Raw genomic sequence first — 15,668 nt, 5'->3', positions numbered from 1 at the left:
TGAGCCAAGGTAAATCTAGAAAAGGCGGGACTCTAAGTTCAATACTCCGCAGATTAAAAAATCAATTTTCAAGAAAGAAAAATGATAGCATAATCACAATACATCTTCACGGTAATAATATGTATACATGATAAGAGAAGACCATAAAACAAAGACAAATGATCTCACTTTTCATACAGGATGTAAAGCTCAAACTGAAAGAATCTGATTCTCAACCCAAGTACCACAACTACGTTGCTTCAAGAACTGCCTTAATAGCTCGCAAGCGTCAGACACTTGCAAATACAAAAGAGGACTGAATCAGAAGGTAGGATCGCATATAAATAAATATCAGGAACTTCATCATCCACCGCGCAACTTGGCCTTCGTATTTCCACACCCCGTCTACTCTTATCCTAGGCTCTGCTAGCTTAACAATGTATATGTAAATGTCAACCGATCACATCAAGCCAAACTCAATAAAAATGTTTTTTATTGTGGTGCAAATGAATGGGGATGACTCTGAAGAAAAATAACACTCATTTACTTTCTGAAAGAGATAGTGCCATTCTGTGTACCATATAAAGAGTTCATCTCAAAATTAAATCAATTTGGCTCACATATCAACTCATGATACCTTAAATTATGGTGGCATATAAAGAGTATTTTGTCTGAATTCTTAATTTTCGCCTTTCTTAGTCAGTTGCAGTACTGTTTCAAGAAATTTCGCCTTTCTTAGTTGGTTGCATTCCTGTTTCAAGCATCTTGACATAAAACTATGCATACACTTTCATGATTCAAGATATGTTTCAGATGTTAACAATATATTAACATAGAAAAGTTTCTACAAGACACCTTTTTTAACTGGAAAATTATAAACCATTTGTGTGATATGTAATAACTCACATGTGGAGGTGAATCTATTATCAGAACGGTTACGGAAGCCAATTATCACAACCATGTATTTGGGACACTTATTAGGACATCTATTTTTTAAATAGTCATTTCTGCATTTGAAGAGTATTCTAAATCAGAAGAACATGGAAGGTAAATGAAAGGCTCTTAACTGACCTACTACAGGGCAATACAAGCCTAAGCATACTACTAAAATCAGTAACAAGCCCAAGAGCATTGTTACTATTTTTGTTATGCAAACAAAAATACCCGAGCTATTCTCTAGACCCGACATATCATACAAGACAAGCAAAGGAAATCCATGCTGAGGAGTGCAGTGTTTAATTTGTATAAAAATAAAGCATTGGATCAGGAAACTATTTAACCAATAAGCATAAATAAATATGATTGCAAGAATCTAATTCAAATGAAACATGTTACTCTAATTATCTCACGGTATCACATAGTGAAGTTCAATGCATTACTTAGTTCCATTTTCTTCAAAAAGATCTGCTTTGACACCAAAATAATTATGTGAGAAAAATGCTTGGAAAATAAAATGAATTAGTTGGCGCATCAACATAACCTTGTAGTTGAAGATTATTCTCATCCCTGTCATGCTGCTATGCAGCAATGTTTTTCTTCTGCTTCCCGATGCATCAATTATCATGTTGATTGATTGGTTGGAAAAGAGAAAAAAGATCACATCATGGTTAAAATTAGAATGGCATCATCTACATGACGTCTTAACAGTACAGAAAAAGCTTAATGTACTAAACTGAAAATTCCAAAACAATAGCAAGATATGTAATTTTTAGATAATTGCAATAGAATTAGCATGGATACTTTTAAGACAGCGGCATACATGTGTTCTGGACATTTTCTACTACTCTAATCGATGCCAGCCGCAAACGCTTAGTTTTCTTATTTGGTGAACTTACTGTAACCCAGTGGCTGAAATTCAGATGGCTCCATCTTACCAAGATGGGTAACCAATACCATATTATAATGCTTAATTTAAAAGTAAATTACTTATACATAGCATGTTGCAGACTATACAGCTGATGTTATTATTTAAGTAAAACGCAAAAAGAAAATCGAATGACATCCATCAACCTGATAGTGTGGCCGTTGACGAACTCAGCCAACATTAGGTTTATCACCTGACAGTGCAGCTGTTGATAAATTCAGTTTTAAAAGGTGAGCAAGATGAGTAAACTTATTTACATTTCATAGCCATATTGCGTGACATGATAATTCGACAAAAAATATAAATAAGCAATAGATTGGACCAGTAGATAGCTTCAACCTACTCTATAAAGCAATGGTGATGATAATTTCCTACCAAAGGAGACTTATTCTACATTCACATACTACTGTTTCTTAAGCATGTGGTGCCCCGAGGGACGACGCCGAGTCATGGGTCTCCGTAAAGGCGCTGCCGGTGGCCACCAGCGATAGGAAGATGGAGCTGCAGGTCTACCTCTGCTCGAAGTCCATGCCTGCAACTCCATGTGGTGCCAGCCTAATGTTTACCACATCACCATGTACATTGGTGATGGCAGAGGGGAGTTCTTATACTCAACTTATACTCTGACCCTGAAATTTATCAGAATAGCATGGTCCTAAACTGACAATCATAATCTACCCGTACATCATTCTACTCTCGAGCTACCTAGATATCCTTTACTAAAGGAGTGAAACTCTCATGCCCTTGCTGTTCTACAGGGCGATTGTTCATTTAGTAACTGAACAATTGCATACCGGGTATTATGTTCCAATTCTTCAGGTTCTCCTCATGTATAAAGGAACATACTTTGAGATACATAGTCTACGAATTAAATCAAAATAAGTTCCTAAAAACTTTAACTTCATGGCCGGAGATTCATGCGGCTCAGGCCCGTGGGCACCAGAGTTTCATAGTACAAATGGTTTAGGAAGAATTAGTTATGCAAACAATTAATAGGAAGTGCATAGATGTTACCAGGAGATAGTAGAAATGTTACATGCCTGTTCCTCTGCAAGTATTAGTTGGAATCCCTACCATTCTGACCCCATCAAAACAAGACCAGAACGTTTATTATCAACTATTAAATATTTGGATTAAACCAATGAAATTACCACCGTAATGCAGGCTTCCACTACTTGTGTATACTTGTGTCTTACTGACAAGATTCAAGAATAGATTCAGAAATATCGCTTGTCATTCAAGTGCAGCCGGCTTGTAAGTAATTTTATTACAGCCTACCTTCTCAATGAGCTTCAGTGAAGACAACATATTGGCAATGCAATCTTCTGACATTAGATGTATCACCAATAGAGGAAATAAAATCAGCTTTCTTTTTTATCAGTACCCATACTCATACAGCTGCAGAACTAAATAGAGGTAATGTAAGTACTAACTTCTTATATTGGACTCCTCATGGCCTTCTCCAAGGAGGAACTTTGCAGCTTGTAAGTCAGAAGAAACTTAAGCATTACTATGCTGAGACTTTTAATTACTCTAAGAACATGTATATCAAAAAATTTGACAACAACTGCAAGAATTAAACCACTAACTCCTTCACCAAAGAGGTAAACGCATCCTCTGACAAAGCCAAATCAAATCGCAGCCATCTCAGCAACAACCTACAGAAAAGTAAGAGGAACAAACTTCTGAAAATTGTATCACACGGAGTTGTCAGATATAAACCACAAGAAACATCTATTTAGAAGAAGCTTGTGCATTGTATGTGTACCTCAATTGCAGGAATCCATTGACTTTGTATTTTACATGTTAATGATTTTTAGTAAAAAAAATAGTTAAACTTAATGTAGTTTATCTTTCTGAAAATAATATAAGCCTTAAACTTTGGAATGGAGGTAGTATAAGGTACCGTTCCTCGCTGGTTGGGGTCGTATTTAATGAAATATTGCACGCAGTTTAATGTATCTCGTCCAAAACACATCTTATTAAATAATACTGTTAAATTTACCTAGATGTGTACAAACAAATTTACAGTACTCCATCTTACCGAAACAGGATCCAAACTTGGAGAGAAAGGCAAAGAAATACACCGGCATAGCCACGTTATCGAAGGCGTGGAGTTGTGCGCGCACACGAGCAACAGTAATTCCCGTACAAACTCTTGTATGTGTACAAAACGGAACGTGAATTTGGCAAGAAGAAAAGACCCCACCTGTCAGTCAGGGACAGGGAGTTGGGGTCCGGGCGGGCGTTTGAAACCCTACTCCTGTCCGTTTGAATGGTGATGATATTTAAACATCATACTGAAGAGAGCAGAAGCTAATTCAAGCATTGAGCAAACATGATAATCCGTGAGTACTGATCATAGGGTATGCTAAATGAAGAATTCAGACTTTCATAAACTGAAATCATTTTCAACTAAAGCCAAGAGAATCAGACTATTGTCAGGCGGTCGACTACTGAACAAACTGAAATCATTTTTAACTAAATTCAACAGTAAACTCGAGTAGAAAGCATTATACTCCAAAAGCATTATTCACCTTAGTTGCAGTGTGAACTACCAGAAATATATGGAGTATAGTTAAGCTGCCTAGCCTAGAGACAGTACTAACAAATTAAGAAGCATAAGCACTCCAGCACAAGTACTCCAGCACAAACACAAGCAGAAGCACTCCAGCATAAAGGAATTCAAAACAAGCACAAGTACTCCAATAGTTTATGCTACAGAGAGAGAAGAGAGGATGTACCGAGAGGATGACGACACAGTCTTGAAGCTGCTCCGTGCAAAGACGCCGTCATCTTCTCGTTGATCCTGCACCGCCTCTCTATGCAACAGGTCCAATAATAACACGTCTTTGCAGCTGCAAATACAGACAACAGAAAAACAATTACGGCAGGCAACTGAAAAATCGGTTACTGTAACTCCTTACTGGTCCAAAACATGAGCCTGGAGCTGCCAAAATAACAGCCCGTTGTGGAATTCAGCATAAATAGCTAATGCATTCCTAATTGGCATTTGGGTAGAAACTCGGAATGTCTAAGTATAAAGAACAATTAGAGTAAGTAGGCATAGGACATTTCTGCAGACATATAGTCAATGAATGGAGTACACTCTATGCAAGCCTAAAATTTCTAACAGAAATCATGGAAGAAAAAGGTTGATTAACCAGTCAGCCATACTCCTGTCCTAGCTATGGGACTGAACCCAATTTCTATGTAACCAATGTTTCAGTAACATACAGGAACGAAATCCTTTTTAAGGTCCTTTTAATCCACTCCAATTCCTTGCAAACTCAGGTTACATCTAAGTGATGTTGTTCATTCAAGATTGATCAAGAAAAATGATAATACCATCTAGTACGGTGGAGGAACTATAGGTAGCGCTCGTTGTGTGTGTATACCTGAAAGCTGAGAAGTACGGCCTGCGCATGGATGCAAGGCTGCGGTGGCATCTCCTCTCTGTCAAGGCCGACGATGGGAGGGAGGCCGTGAGGCGGGCCATGCAGGAGAAGGCCACCACGGCGGCGCCCTCCTCGTTCTCACCCGCCTCCACGGACGACCAAGATAGCTCGCCGACCGCCTCCGTGCCCAGGCCGTCGCTGCAGATCTGGAACACCTGCCCGCCTCCATGCCCGTCGGTAGGCAGCAGCAGCTCGGGAGGAAGTGGCAGATCCTCCGTGCCTTGGTAGTACCTGCCTGTCACAACCTCCACAAATCAAGACGCGACGCAGCAGATCCGGCCGCCGGAGGAGAAAAATATCCCATTTTGATCTCAACCTCCATGCGGCAGATTTGTTGGTGAGCGCTGGACAAACGACGCAAGTGAGGTAGAGGGCGCCGTGATGTGGCGTATGTGGGAGAGGGCACCGCCGTCGCGAGGGAGGGACAGGGCGGTTCGGCGAGGTTGGGAGAGGGCGACATCGCCGTCGCAAGGGAGAGGAAGCGGGTGAGTAGAGCGGGTGGGTGGAGCGGGCGGAGGGGCAAAAACGGAAACTCCGGAAATTTCGTAGCGAGGGAGTAGGTGGGTCTAGCCCACGTGGACGACGAACGAAGAAGCGCGATGACGAAAGGAAGCAACGACGAAACGTATTGTGGAGGCAGAATAAGGAACCACTTTAGTCTTTTTAAGTAGTAGAGATTCACAAAGCGAATTTAGTGTACCTGTATCAGGTTTTGCTTTGCGGGCCGGTATGCCGTTTCTGTTTGGGCCATTTTCAGCCCAAAACCGCAAATAAATTGCGGACCGGGTCATATGCAGTATGTGCCTAAGGGTCATATGCAGTATGTGCCTAATCTTGATAGGAGACAAAGGATGCATACAAAATTAGATACAACTGGTAAAAAAATCAATGTTCATGTATCACAAAATTTATGTTTGTGTATAAATATATTAATGGTCTACATACGAAATGCAAAAAAAAAGTATTAGAAAATTAAAAGTGAACAAACAAGAACAAGAAGATTTTTTTAAAAAAAGAGAGAAAGGAATAAAAAAATAAAAAAAAATGCGACAAAAATAATAGAAAGGAAATATAATGGAAAATGAAATGTACTCAGTATAAGATAAAAAATAGAAAATGCAACAGAAAATCGAAAAACGGAAGGAAAAAACAAAATTTCTTTTTTTGAGAAGAAGGAAAAAAACTTAAATGGACCGGCCAATCTGCACTAGGGGATGCATATTGTGTCCTTCTTGTATCACGGCCCACCAGCGCCAGTAAATTCATCGCTTTAGCGTGAAAAGGGCACGCTATCGGTGAAAATCCGTTGTGATCTGATCTGACTCCAGTCATGGGCATGGCCTGCCAACCGCCGCCGCCGCCGCCGGAATCCCCTCCACCCGCTCCGACCACCATACTCACCATCGGCGACGACCTCCTCCTCGAGATCTTCCTCCGCCTGCCCTCGCTCCCGGCCCTAGTCCGCGCCGCCTTCGCCTGCCGCACCTTCCTCAACACCATCCGCTCGTCCCCGACCTTCCGCCCCGCCTTCCACGCGCTGCACCCGCCGCCCCTCATCGGCCTCTTCCTCACGCACCGCGAAGGGGATATCCCGTCCTTCGCGCCCCTCCGCGGCGGCGCCGACAAGGACCACGCGGCCGTGCTCCGCGGCTCCGACTTCTTCCTCACCCGCGTCCCCGACGACCAGGGCTGCTGGACCATCCGCGACTGCCGCGACGGCTACCTGCTCCTCCACAACGACCAGAACGGGCTGCTCGCCGCCTACAACCCGCTCGCCCGTGCGCTGCGCCGGATCCCCTCGCCCCCCACCGAGCCGCTCCGGGAGCTCTACATCCTCTCCAACAACCCCGAAGAAGGGTCCTTCCGCCTCGTCTGCGTCCACGAGGACGGTCTCCAGGTGCGTGCCGTCGTCTCCTCCTCCGACTCCGTGGACTGGCAGGTTCTACCATGGACGGATGCCGCGACGATCAACAAGGACCACCCCACCGACGACAAGCACTGCCTACCGCCTGCGCCTGCCACCGGCAAGCTGGTGAACGGGCGGGTCTACTGGGCAAGAAACGACTACATGATCCTGCTCGACACCACGACGCTGCGATTCTCCTCCATGGACCTGCCGCCGCTCACGGACGGGCAGAAACCTTTCGTCGTCGGCGAGACCAAGGACGAGGAGCTCTGCATGGTTTGCGCGATCGATCACAGGCTCACGGTTGCAATCTGGGTCCGGAAGAGAGATGACGACCACGATGTCGAGAAATGGATGCTGGACAGGGAAATCGCGTTGCCGCAGATCCCTGTGTTCAACCTGGCCGCCGCTACCCGAGGCTTCCTGCACCTGCACCTGATGGCCAGGAATGATCCCAACATTGTCCCTCTCTGCTCCGTCTTCTCATTCTGCCTGGAAACACCACCTGCTGCTGCGGAGCTGAAGAAGATTTTTTCTCTCTACCAGTACGAACTCGAGAGGTCCTATCCCTTCGTCATGCCGTGGCCTTCTTCTTTGGCGTGCAGCAACAAGATCATGAACCCTCGAATTGCAACTACCTGAGTAAGAATTAGAAGGAATCATCACATATCAGATTATTATTATTTACACTTCAAATAAATCGTTAAAGTTACAAACTCATGTTTTGCTATTCTATTATTATGGATGTAATGCTGGTTCATTTTTACTCGATTATATATAGAATAAATCCATTAGATGGATGTATTTTGGAATTGCTAGCCATTTTTAGTGTACTTTGAGCAATGATGTGAGGACTTGCATACATCCAAATAATAAGTGGAATAACTCCCACCTCACTCTTGGCTTATTTGATCACAGCCAGCTTTGTCCTAGAGCTTTGTTCTGGTCCTGATCATATAGTAACTCATGTTTTGCTATTGTGTTATTATGGATGTAATGCTTGTTAACTTTTACTTGTTTATAGAATAAATCAAGATGATGGGTGTATTTTGGAATTACTACAAGTCATTTTAGTGTACTTTGAGCAATGATGTGAGAACTTCCATATATCCAAATAAGTACTAGAGTAACTTCCAACCTCATTCCTGGCTTCTTTGATCAGAGTCAGCTTTGTCCTAGAGCTTTGTTCTGAGCCTAATCATATAATAACTATTAGTCTAAAATTCATTGTGTTGTAGTTGCAAACTGAACTGCATGTTCTTTTAGTGTATTGCTTCCCTTGATCACGCTGTTGCATAACCAAATATCATTCTTCGCCCCATTATATGTCTCCAAAACTTATATGGGAATTGTTATAATGTCCAGACCAACTAGGTTTCTAACCTAACTAGGAGATCACATGTTTCTCATATATTTTATGAGAAAGATTTATTAAGTTCTCTTGGTCGTCCTTCTATAGAGTGAGAGAGGGTTGCTAATACCATTATGAATACTTCTTTCCAGAAATGTCGGAATGGTTGAGCAGTAAAGTAACGCTCTTGCAGTGTCAAGTTGCCCTTGTCTTATCTGAATTACAAAAATGTCGTGGTACTCCTCTTTTTATCTCACTTAGCTCTTCATTGCGTTCCATCCATTTCACTAGTGTAGCATCACAATGCTAGGCTGCCTTGTGGAAAAAGGCTCATTTTCTTGTTTGATGTTTCTTGGTCAGGGATTTGCACAATTCCTCGACAATCAGATTTGAACTCCTGATGACTTTGCTTCCTTGATGATAGTTTTTTTCTTCACATTCCACTCTTTCTCTTTCTTGTCAGCTGCTCAAGTCCGCTCTGGCAGTTTTGTGGGCTAGCTCTGCTGCCAATGTGGTGTAAAGATGGCAATTAGGTAATTGAGTTTTTATTTGAATTCGGAGCGGCAAATGGTTGGGTGTTGGAATTGGAACCGTGCTGTGTTTTACTTGACTTATATGTGATATGCAATGAGAAGGATGGTTCATTTCTGAAGCTCACTTTCAGGAGATGCTTTGGCCTTTGCCTTGTACTTACGCAACAGTGGGTTGTTCGTGCTGGGTGTGATAATTTCAGTTGAAGAAACCTTTGACCAAATGTTGTGTATGGGTGCTTTCACTTTTGAATCCTTATAGGACATAGGTTGACTTTTTTAGCGTAGAAACTCCCCAGACTTGAGAAAACTTCATATTCCTCACAAAAATCATATTTATATTTGTATGATCACTCGTAACTAATTGCGTACTAACTACGGACAAGTTAAGTAAACGATGGGTAAGATTGATTGGTTGTAGCAGATAGTCTGAGTCTATTAATCGAATCTATATTGTGCGGATGTCAGAATTATTTTTGTAACTTTCTGATCAGTGTGCTGGGCATCAAGATCGAATGGATTTTTCCGCACTTTAGACTAATCCTGGGACTATCTACAAAAACCATCCTGGGACTATTACACGCAAAGAACTAGCAGTACAAAAGGGGGTATCAATTTCTTTTGCATCGTTGTGTTATAGCTTGCTCTCTAGCACACGCTGTGCACACAACAGTTGATAAGTATGGAGTGCGCCAAGGTGCGCAAATGGTTTTGCAGATCTCTTCTGGTGATAGTGTGCGCAAATGGTTTTGCAGATCTCTTCTGGTGATATTGCGGCATCCGATCTTTTCTACCGAGCGCTTTTTATCTTCCTTATACGGTCGGATTAAATATTAGTTCAAATAAATCTTTTAAGTTACAAACTCATGTTTTACTATTCTATTATTATCGATGTAATGCTGGTTAAATTTTACTTGTTTATAGAATAAATCCAGACCATGGAAGTATTTTCGAATTAAAAGTCATTTTTAGTCTACTTCGAGGAATGATCATATGAGGACTTCCATACATCCAAAAAAGTACTAGTAGATTAACTTCCAACCAATGCTTCTTTGATCGGAGTCAGCTTTGTCCTAGAGCTTTGTTCTTGGCCTAATCATATAGTAACAATATCTAAAATTTATCATGTTGTAGTTGTAAACTGAACTGGATGTTCTTTTAGGGTATTGCTTCCCTTGATCACATTGTTGCATGAGCAAATATCATTCTTTACGCAATTGTATATGTCACGGAAACTTGTATGAGAATAGTTATAACATATAGACCAACAAGATTTCTAACTTAACTAGGAGATCACTTGTTTATCATATACTTTACGAGAATGATTTATTAAATTATCTTGCTCGTCCTGCTATAAAGTGGAAGAGGATTTGCAATACCATTCTGAAAACTTCTAGAAATGTGGGAATGGCCGAGCAGTAAAGTAAGCCTCTTGCAGTGTCAAGACCTACTCTTCTCATCTAAATTACAAAGATGTAGTTGTACTCCTCTTTTAATCTCTGTTAGCACTTCATTGCATTACATCCATTTCATCAATGTAGCATCACAATGTTAGGCTGCCTTGTGGAAGAAGGCTCGTTTTCACTCTTTTTGTGTTTGATGTTTTTTGGTCAGCGATAGTTACAATTCATTGACAGTCAGATTTGGACTCCTGGTGACTGCTCAACTGCGCTTTGGCCGTTTTTTTTTTGGCTAGCTTTGCTGCCTGCCAAGGTGGTGTAAAGATGGCAATTAGGTGATTGAGTTTTTGTTCGAATTTGGTTTAGGGTGTTGGAATTGGAACCATGCTGTGTTTTACTTGACTAATCCTGGGACTATCTACGAAAACCATCCTGGGATTATTACACGCAAAGAACTGGTAGTACAAAAGGGGGGCATCAATTCCTTTTGCGTCGTTGTATAGCTTCTACTCTGCACACAACAACAGTTGATAAGTATGTAGTGCGCCATGGTGCGCAAGTGATTTTGCGTATCTCTTCTGGTGATAGTGCGGCATCCGATCTTGTTCTACCGAGCACTTTTTATCTTCTTTACGGCCGGATTAAATATTAGTTTCTGTCGAGCTATTTAATTCTGTTCTCAAAGCAATTACACAAAAATGGTAATGATCCTGTAAAGCTCATGCCAAAAGAATGTACATACTAGCACATACAAGCAAAGACTATCTATTTTTAGGCGATCGAGTGACAATGCCGAATCTTGCTTTTCTGATATCTGAGCATTCTCCACACCTTCCAACTGATCAGGTGGAAAGATCACACGTCACAGTCGCTCCACCAAATCGTGTCTCACTCAGTTAACAGTGCAAAATACTTTTCTGAATCTCCGTGCGCACAAAATCGTGTATTGATGCTGGCTAAGTAGCACATTAGCCGGCCTGGAGTTCTGGAAGAGAACCTGATCAAAAGAGAACATTGACGAGATCTGCTCAAGTGAAGATCGAACAATATGTGGAGAGACATCTTCAGGTTACCGCAAAACATGAAGCATATATAGTGCTTTCTCTGTTCCCATTTATAAAACGTTTTGGAGTAGCAAATAAAGCTTTATTGAAACTTTTTTTTTTGTTTTGCGGTGAAGCTTTATTGAAACTTTGTCTCTTCGTGAAGTCTCTGCAGCACTTGTCATCGCCAAATTAGACAGTCGACTTTCCGCCGAGCCGATGCATGAAGAAAGCCGGCCAATCAATCTCCACGGGGAACGCCGTCTTCCAGCCGGCGATGCCACAGAACTGATCGGTCACCTCCTCCAGCACACCGCTCTCAAGATCCGCGAGGTATATGCACCGGCCGTCGGCCCTGACGAGCATCGTGCCGCTCCTCTCTCCCATACACATGCACAAGGGTCCGTCGATCTGCTTCTGCTTGGGCCGTCGCAGCTCCACCACCCTATCGCGGCTCCAGTGACCCCTCTCTCCGTCGTCGTCCCCGTCGTCCCGCCATGTCCAGATCTCCACTGTGAGGTCTTCCCGGAACAAACAAAGGGACGATAGCGTCGTCCCGTCAGCGGCAACGCTCAGCCGTGGGTTGTCATACATGCAGCGGACGAGGTCTTGCGGCCGTGGAGCCGGGAGCATGTGCAAGGAGACGCGTCCGGTGATGGCGTCCACGTTGAGGGCGTGGAAGTTCACCATGTCCCAGAGCAGCCAGTGCACCGTGCCGCGGCGCACGACGGCGTCGCGCTGCATGATCGGTCCGAAGATGCGGTGCTCTATCGGGTTGAAGCACTTGGTGGGCGCGCTCCAGCTCGGCTCGCCGGACGAGAACGTGTGGAGGTCGTACCGCATGCCGTCCTGGCTGATGCCGATGATTAGCACCTTGAAAAGGGGTTTCTTCGCCGGCGGGCACGGCGGATGGCCACTCCTCGGGCAGCAGTCTGCGCCGGTTAGGACGGCGTAGGCGCTCGTGTCGAGGTAGTTGGAGAACCGGCCGCACTGCAGCGGCGGAAGCAGGTCGCACGTGCCGGAGAGCAGGTTGCAGACAGCGAGGTGGTCGACGGTCGGCTCCGTGCCGTCCATGTGAGGGTCGCCGCCGCGTGGAACGTAGCGCACGAGGAGGAGGCCGCGGTTCGAGGCGAGCGGCACGGCGCGGTCGAAGAGCCCGGCGGCGCCGGGGACCAAGGAGCCGAGGAAGGGACGGCCGGGGCCGAGGACTGATCGCGGCGCGCGCACGAAGTCCGGCAGAGGAGCGGGGACGTCCTCTCTCCACCAATCCTGGCCGAAGAAGCCGAGGAGGGACGAAGGGTGGCGCGCGTGGTCCGGCCAGCGGCGGCGCAGGAACGGCCGGTCGGCCACGAGCACGCGCCAGCGCTTGCACGCCACGGCGCAGCGGAAGAGGTCGGCCACGTCCGGCACACGCGCGAGGATCTCCAGCACGACGTCCTCCGGGAGCGTCACCGCCGCCGCCGCGGTGGCCTTCGGATCTCTCATAACGACGCGCGATTAGAGGGGGCTATGCTATGGCTGACAACGTAATGATGCGATCGGCACTGGTCAGGGCGCCGCATTATATACTAGCGCAAGAAAATATTAGGTTTGCGTAATTGTCAATCCGAGTCGGACTCCCCAGGCATGTCACGGTGCATCGTACACCACGTCTTGTTCCAAATTTGGTTCGGACCCGTCTCAAGAGCGTCTCTAACTGATCCATTATAACCAGTTAGAAGAGTAAAAACTTCATTTTACTCATCTAAACCGTACCTATCCGAATGTACCCCTGTACGGTTTAGAGGAGTGTAAAAATTATAATCGTCGGCCTCCCCAATCCCTAAATGACTTGGCCGAGTAAAACTCCCCGCCCCCAATTTCGTCCCCATCTCGCCCCGCTCACCTCCAATCTGTCCTTGGTAGGCTCCATGAGGTGGGTATAGTGCCCGCGGCAGTTGTTGTTGACCTCTAGAGGATGCGCGAGCAGGACTCATTGTCCTCACTAGTGTAGCGGCGGAGAGGGTAGCGAGGAAGGAGGACGGGCAGGGAGCGGAGCGCGGTCGAGGTGGCATGCATAAGGGTGGGGAAGGGCCCGTTGCGCTGGAGGCAGCGGCGACGACCGGGGATCTTGAGCTGGGTGTCGCGGAGGAGGAGGTTCCCGATAGGGCACTAGGTGGGAGAGGTCAGGGAAGAAATCACGTTGTCTAGCGAGTAGGCCGCTCTTGTGGTAGCGATACACCACCGAGATGCTCCACGCTCGTCATTGGTTGAGTAAAGCTCCGCGGAGAATGAGCACGAGCGACATCCAACCACGGTTGTTAGTATCAGGATAATAGGTACTATCTTTTTTGTTAGCGTTATCGCATTGTAGTATCACAATACTTTTTTAGTTTAAATAATATATATGTGTATATTAATAATACACCTCAAATAAATTTAAATTTGATCTTTAATTTGAATTTTGAGCATATTCTTTGTCTTTGATAGAGTCTCACATGTAAATGAGGTATTAATATGAGCCAAATCATCTGATACATGATACAAATATAACTAATTATGAAACAAAACAAAAGACTGGACATGATTGACAATTGGTACAAACAAATGGATAGTTGACTGCTTTCTTGCACATATAAATCACCTTTTAAACACAACTAGCCCAAACCTATTAATGTTGTATTGTTTTTTAGTTGGCCTTTGAGCCTACACAATAACTTTTACTCTTCCGCTGGCCACACCGTTTTATCCATACATAGGCATGAGATCGTACAATATCAATTTTGTATCGCGATACAAAAGATAACATGACACGTATCGTGATATAAGTAAGATACTAGCAGATTAAGATATCATCTACTGCCAAAAAGGCGAGTGAAAACAAACCTGAAAACTTCCGCCCTATCTACCTCTAGAACTGCTGCCTCAAGGTGCACTCTAAGTGCCTCAGCTTGCGCCTCCTAGGCTTCATCCCCTTTCTTGTCTACCTTGATCAGACAGGATTCGTTTCTGGGCGCTCCATTGCGGAAAACTTTGTCTATGCCGCTGATATTGTCTAGGCTTGTCATAGGCTGTCTGCGCCTGCCGCTGTCTTTAAGCTGGACTTCCACAAGGCCTTTGATACTTTTAGCTGGGATGCCCTTGACCGCATTATGCGGGCAAAGGGCCTTCCCGACCTCTGGTGCTCCTGGATAAGTTTGCTAAATCATTCTAGCCAGACTGCGGTCCTTCTCAACGGCGTTCCGGGGCGGTGGATTCAGTGTTGGCGTGGGCTAAAACAGGGCGACCCCTTTCCCCCTTCATGTTCAACATTGTTGCAGACGTGCTTCAACAGATGCTCCTGCATGCCTCCCGGAGTGGCCTCCTCCTTCACCCCCTTGTCGATGACCTCCCCCGCCCCGTTCTCCAGTATGCTGATGACACACCCTCATCATCATCCGCGCTGTCCTGGAGCACGTTGCCAATCTTAAGAAAGTCCTTGATGACTTCTCAGCTGCTACGGGACTCACCATCAACTTTCACAAAAGCATCTTTGTACCCATAAAAATGGATCTCCCTTCTGCCACCTCTATGGCCACCACTTTTGGTTGCGAGGTCTCTACATTTCCCCAAACTTACCTGGGCCTACCGCTCTCCCCCTACAAGCTAGCTTTGGGGACTTCGCCCCCATCATGACTAAAAGTGACATGCGCCTCTCTGGGTGGCATGGAGGTTGTCTTCCCATTAGCGACCGCTTGATCCTAGTCAACTATGTCCTCACTTCTATGCTCTCCCATGCCATGAGTGCGGGGCTCCTCCCCGCCGGTGTCATTGAGGCTATTGATAAGCGTCACCGTGCTTTCCTTTGGACCGGTGAAGAAACCTGCAATGGCGGCCAATGTAAAGTGGCCCGGGACGACGTTTGCGTCCCAAAAACCTTCGAAGGGCTTGGGGTCATCTCCCTCCCTGCCCAAAACTCGGCCCTCCCGAAAAAATTCCTCACTAAACTCCACTCGACACCTCGACCCCCTAGGCCTCCCGGTTTCGGCGTATGTACGGGCTGGCATGGCTCCCGCGGCTTGGGAGATCGCCATCATCTCGACACCCCCATCTAGAAGGATATCGTGGATAGGCTTGCTTCTTTTCGTTCCATCTCCAAGGTTTCCATGGGAAATGGGA

At 45.0% G+C, this 15,668-nt stretch overlaps 2 protein-coding genes across 2 annotated transcripts; both read right to left on the bottom strand.

Annotated features, from left to right (window-relative positions):
* Positions 1-568: 568 nt before the first annotated feature.
* Positions 569-6,092, bottom strand: LOC124662461. Its single transcript, XM_047200295.1, has 5 exons — positions 6,002-6,092; positions 5,618-5,833; positions 5,242-5,536; positions 4,588-4,701; positions 569-3,501 (listed from the first exon to the last, which is right to left on the bottom strand). The coding sequence occupies exons 1-5, from the start codon at positions 6,090-6,092 to the stop codon at positions 3,420-3,422; spliced, it is 798 nt and encodes a 265-aa protein (XP_047056251.1). The 3' UTR covers positions 569-3,419.
* Positions 6,093-11,561: 5,469 nt separating this feature from the next.
* LOC124667762 lies at positions 11,562-13,016 on the bottom strand. The gene is made up of 2 exons (XM_047205015.1): positions 11,680-13,016; positions 11,562-11,643 (listed from the first exon to the last, which is right to left on the bottom strand). The coding sequence occupies exon 1, from the start codon at positions 13,014-13,016 to the stop codon at positions 11,724-11,726; it is 1,293 nt and encodes a 430-aa protein (XP_047060971.1). The 3' UTR covers positions 11,562-11,643; positions 11,680-11,723.
* Between the last annotated feature and the right edge of the window lie 2,652 nt (positions 13,017-15,668).

The sequence above is a fragment of the Lolium rigidum genome, chromosome 6 (assembly GCF_022539505.1).
Source record: "Lolium rigidum isolate FL_2022 chromosome 6, APGP_CSIRO_Lrig_0.1, whole genome shotgun sequence".
NCBI lineage: Eukaryota > Viridiplantae > Streptophyta > Magnoliopsida > Poales > Poaceae > Lolium > Lolium rigidum.
The sequence above is the reverse complement of the archived record's forward strand: the minus strand, read 5'-3'. Positions and strand labels throughout refer to the sequence as shown.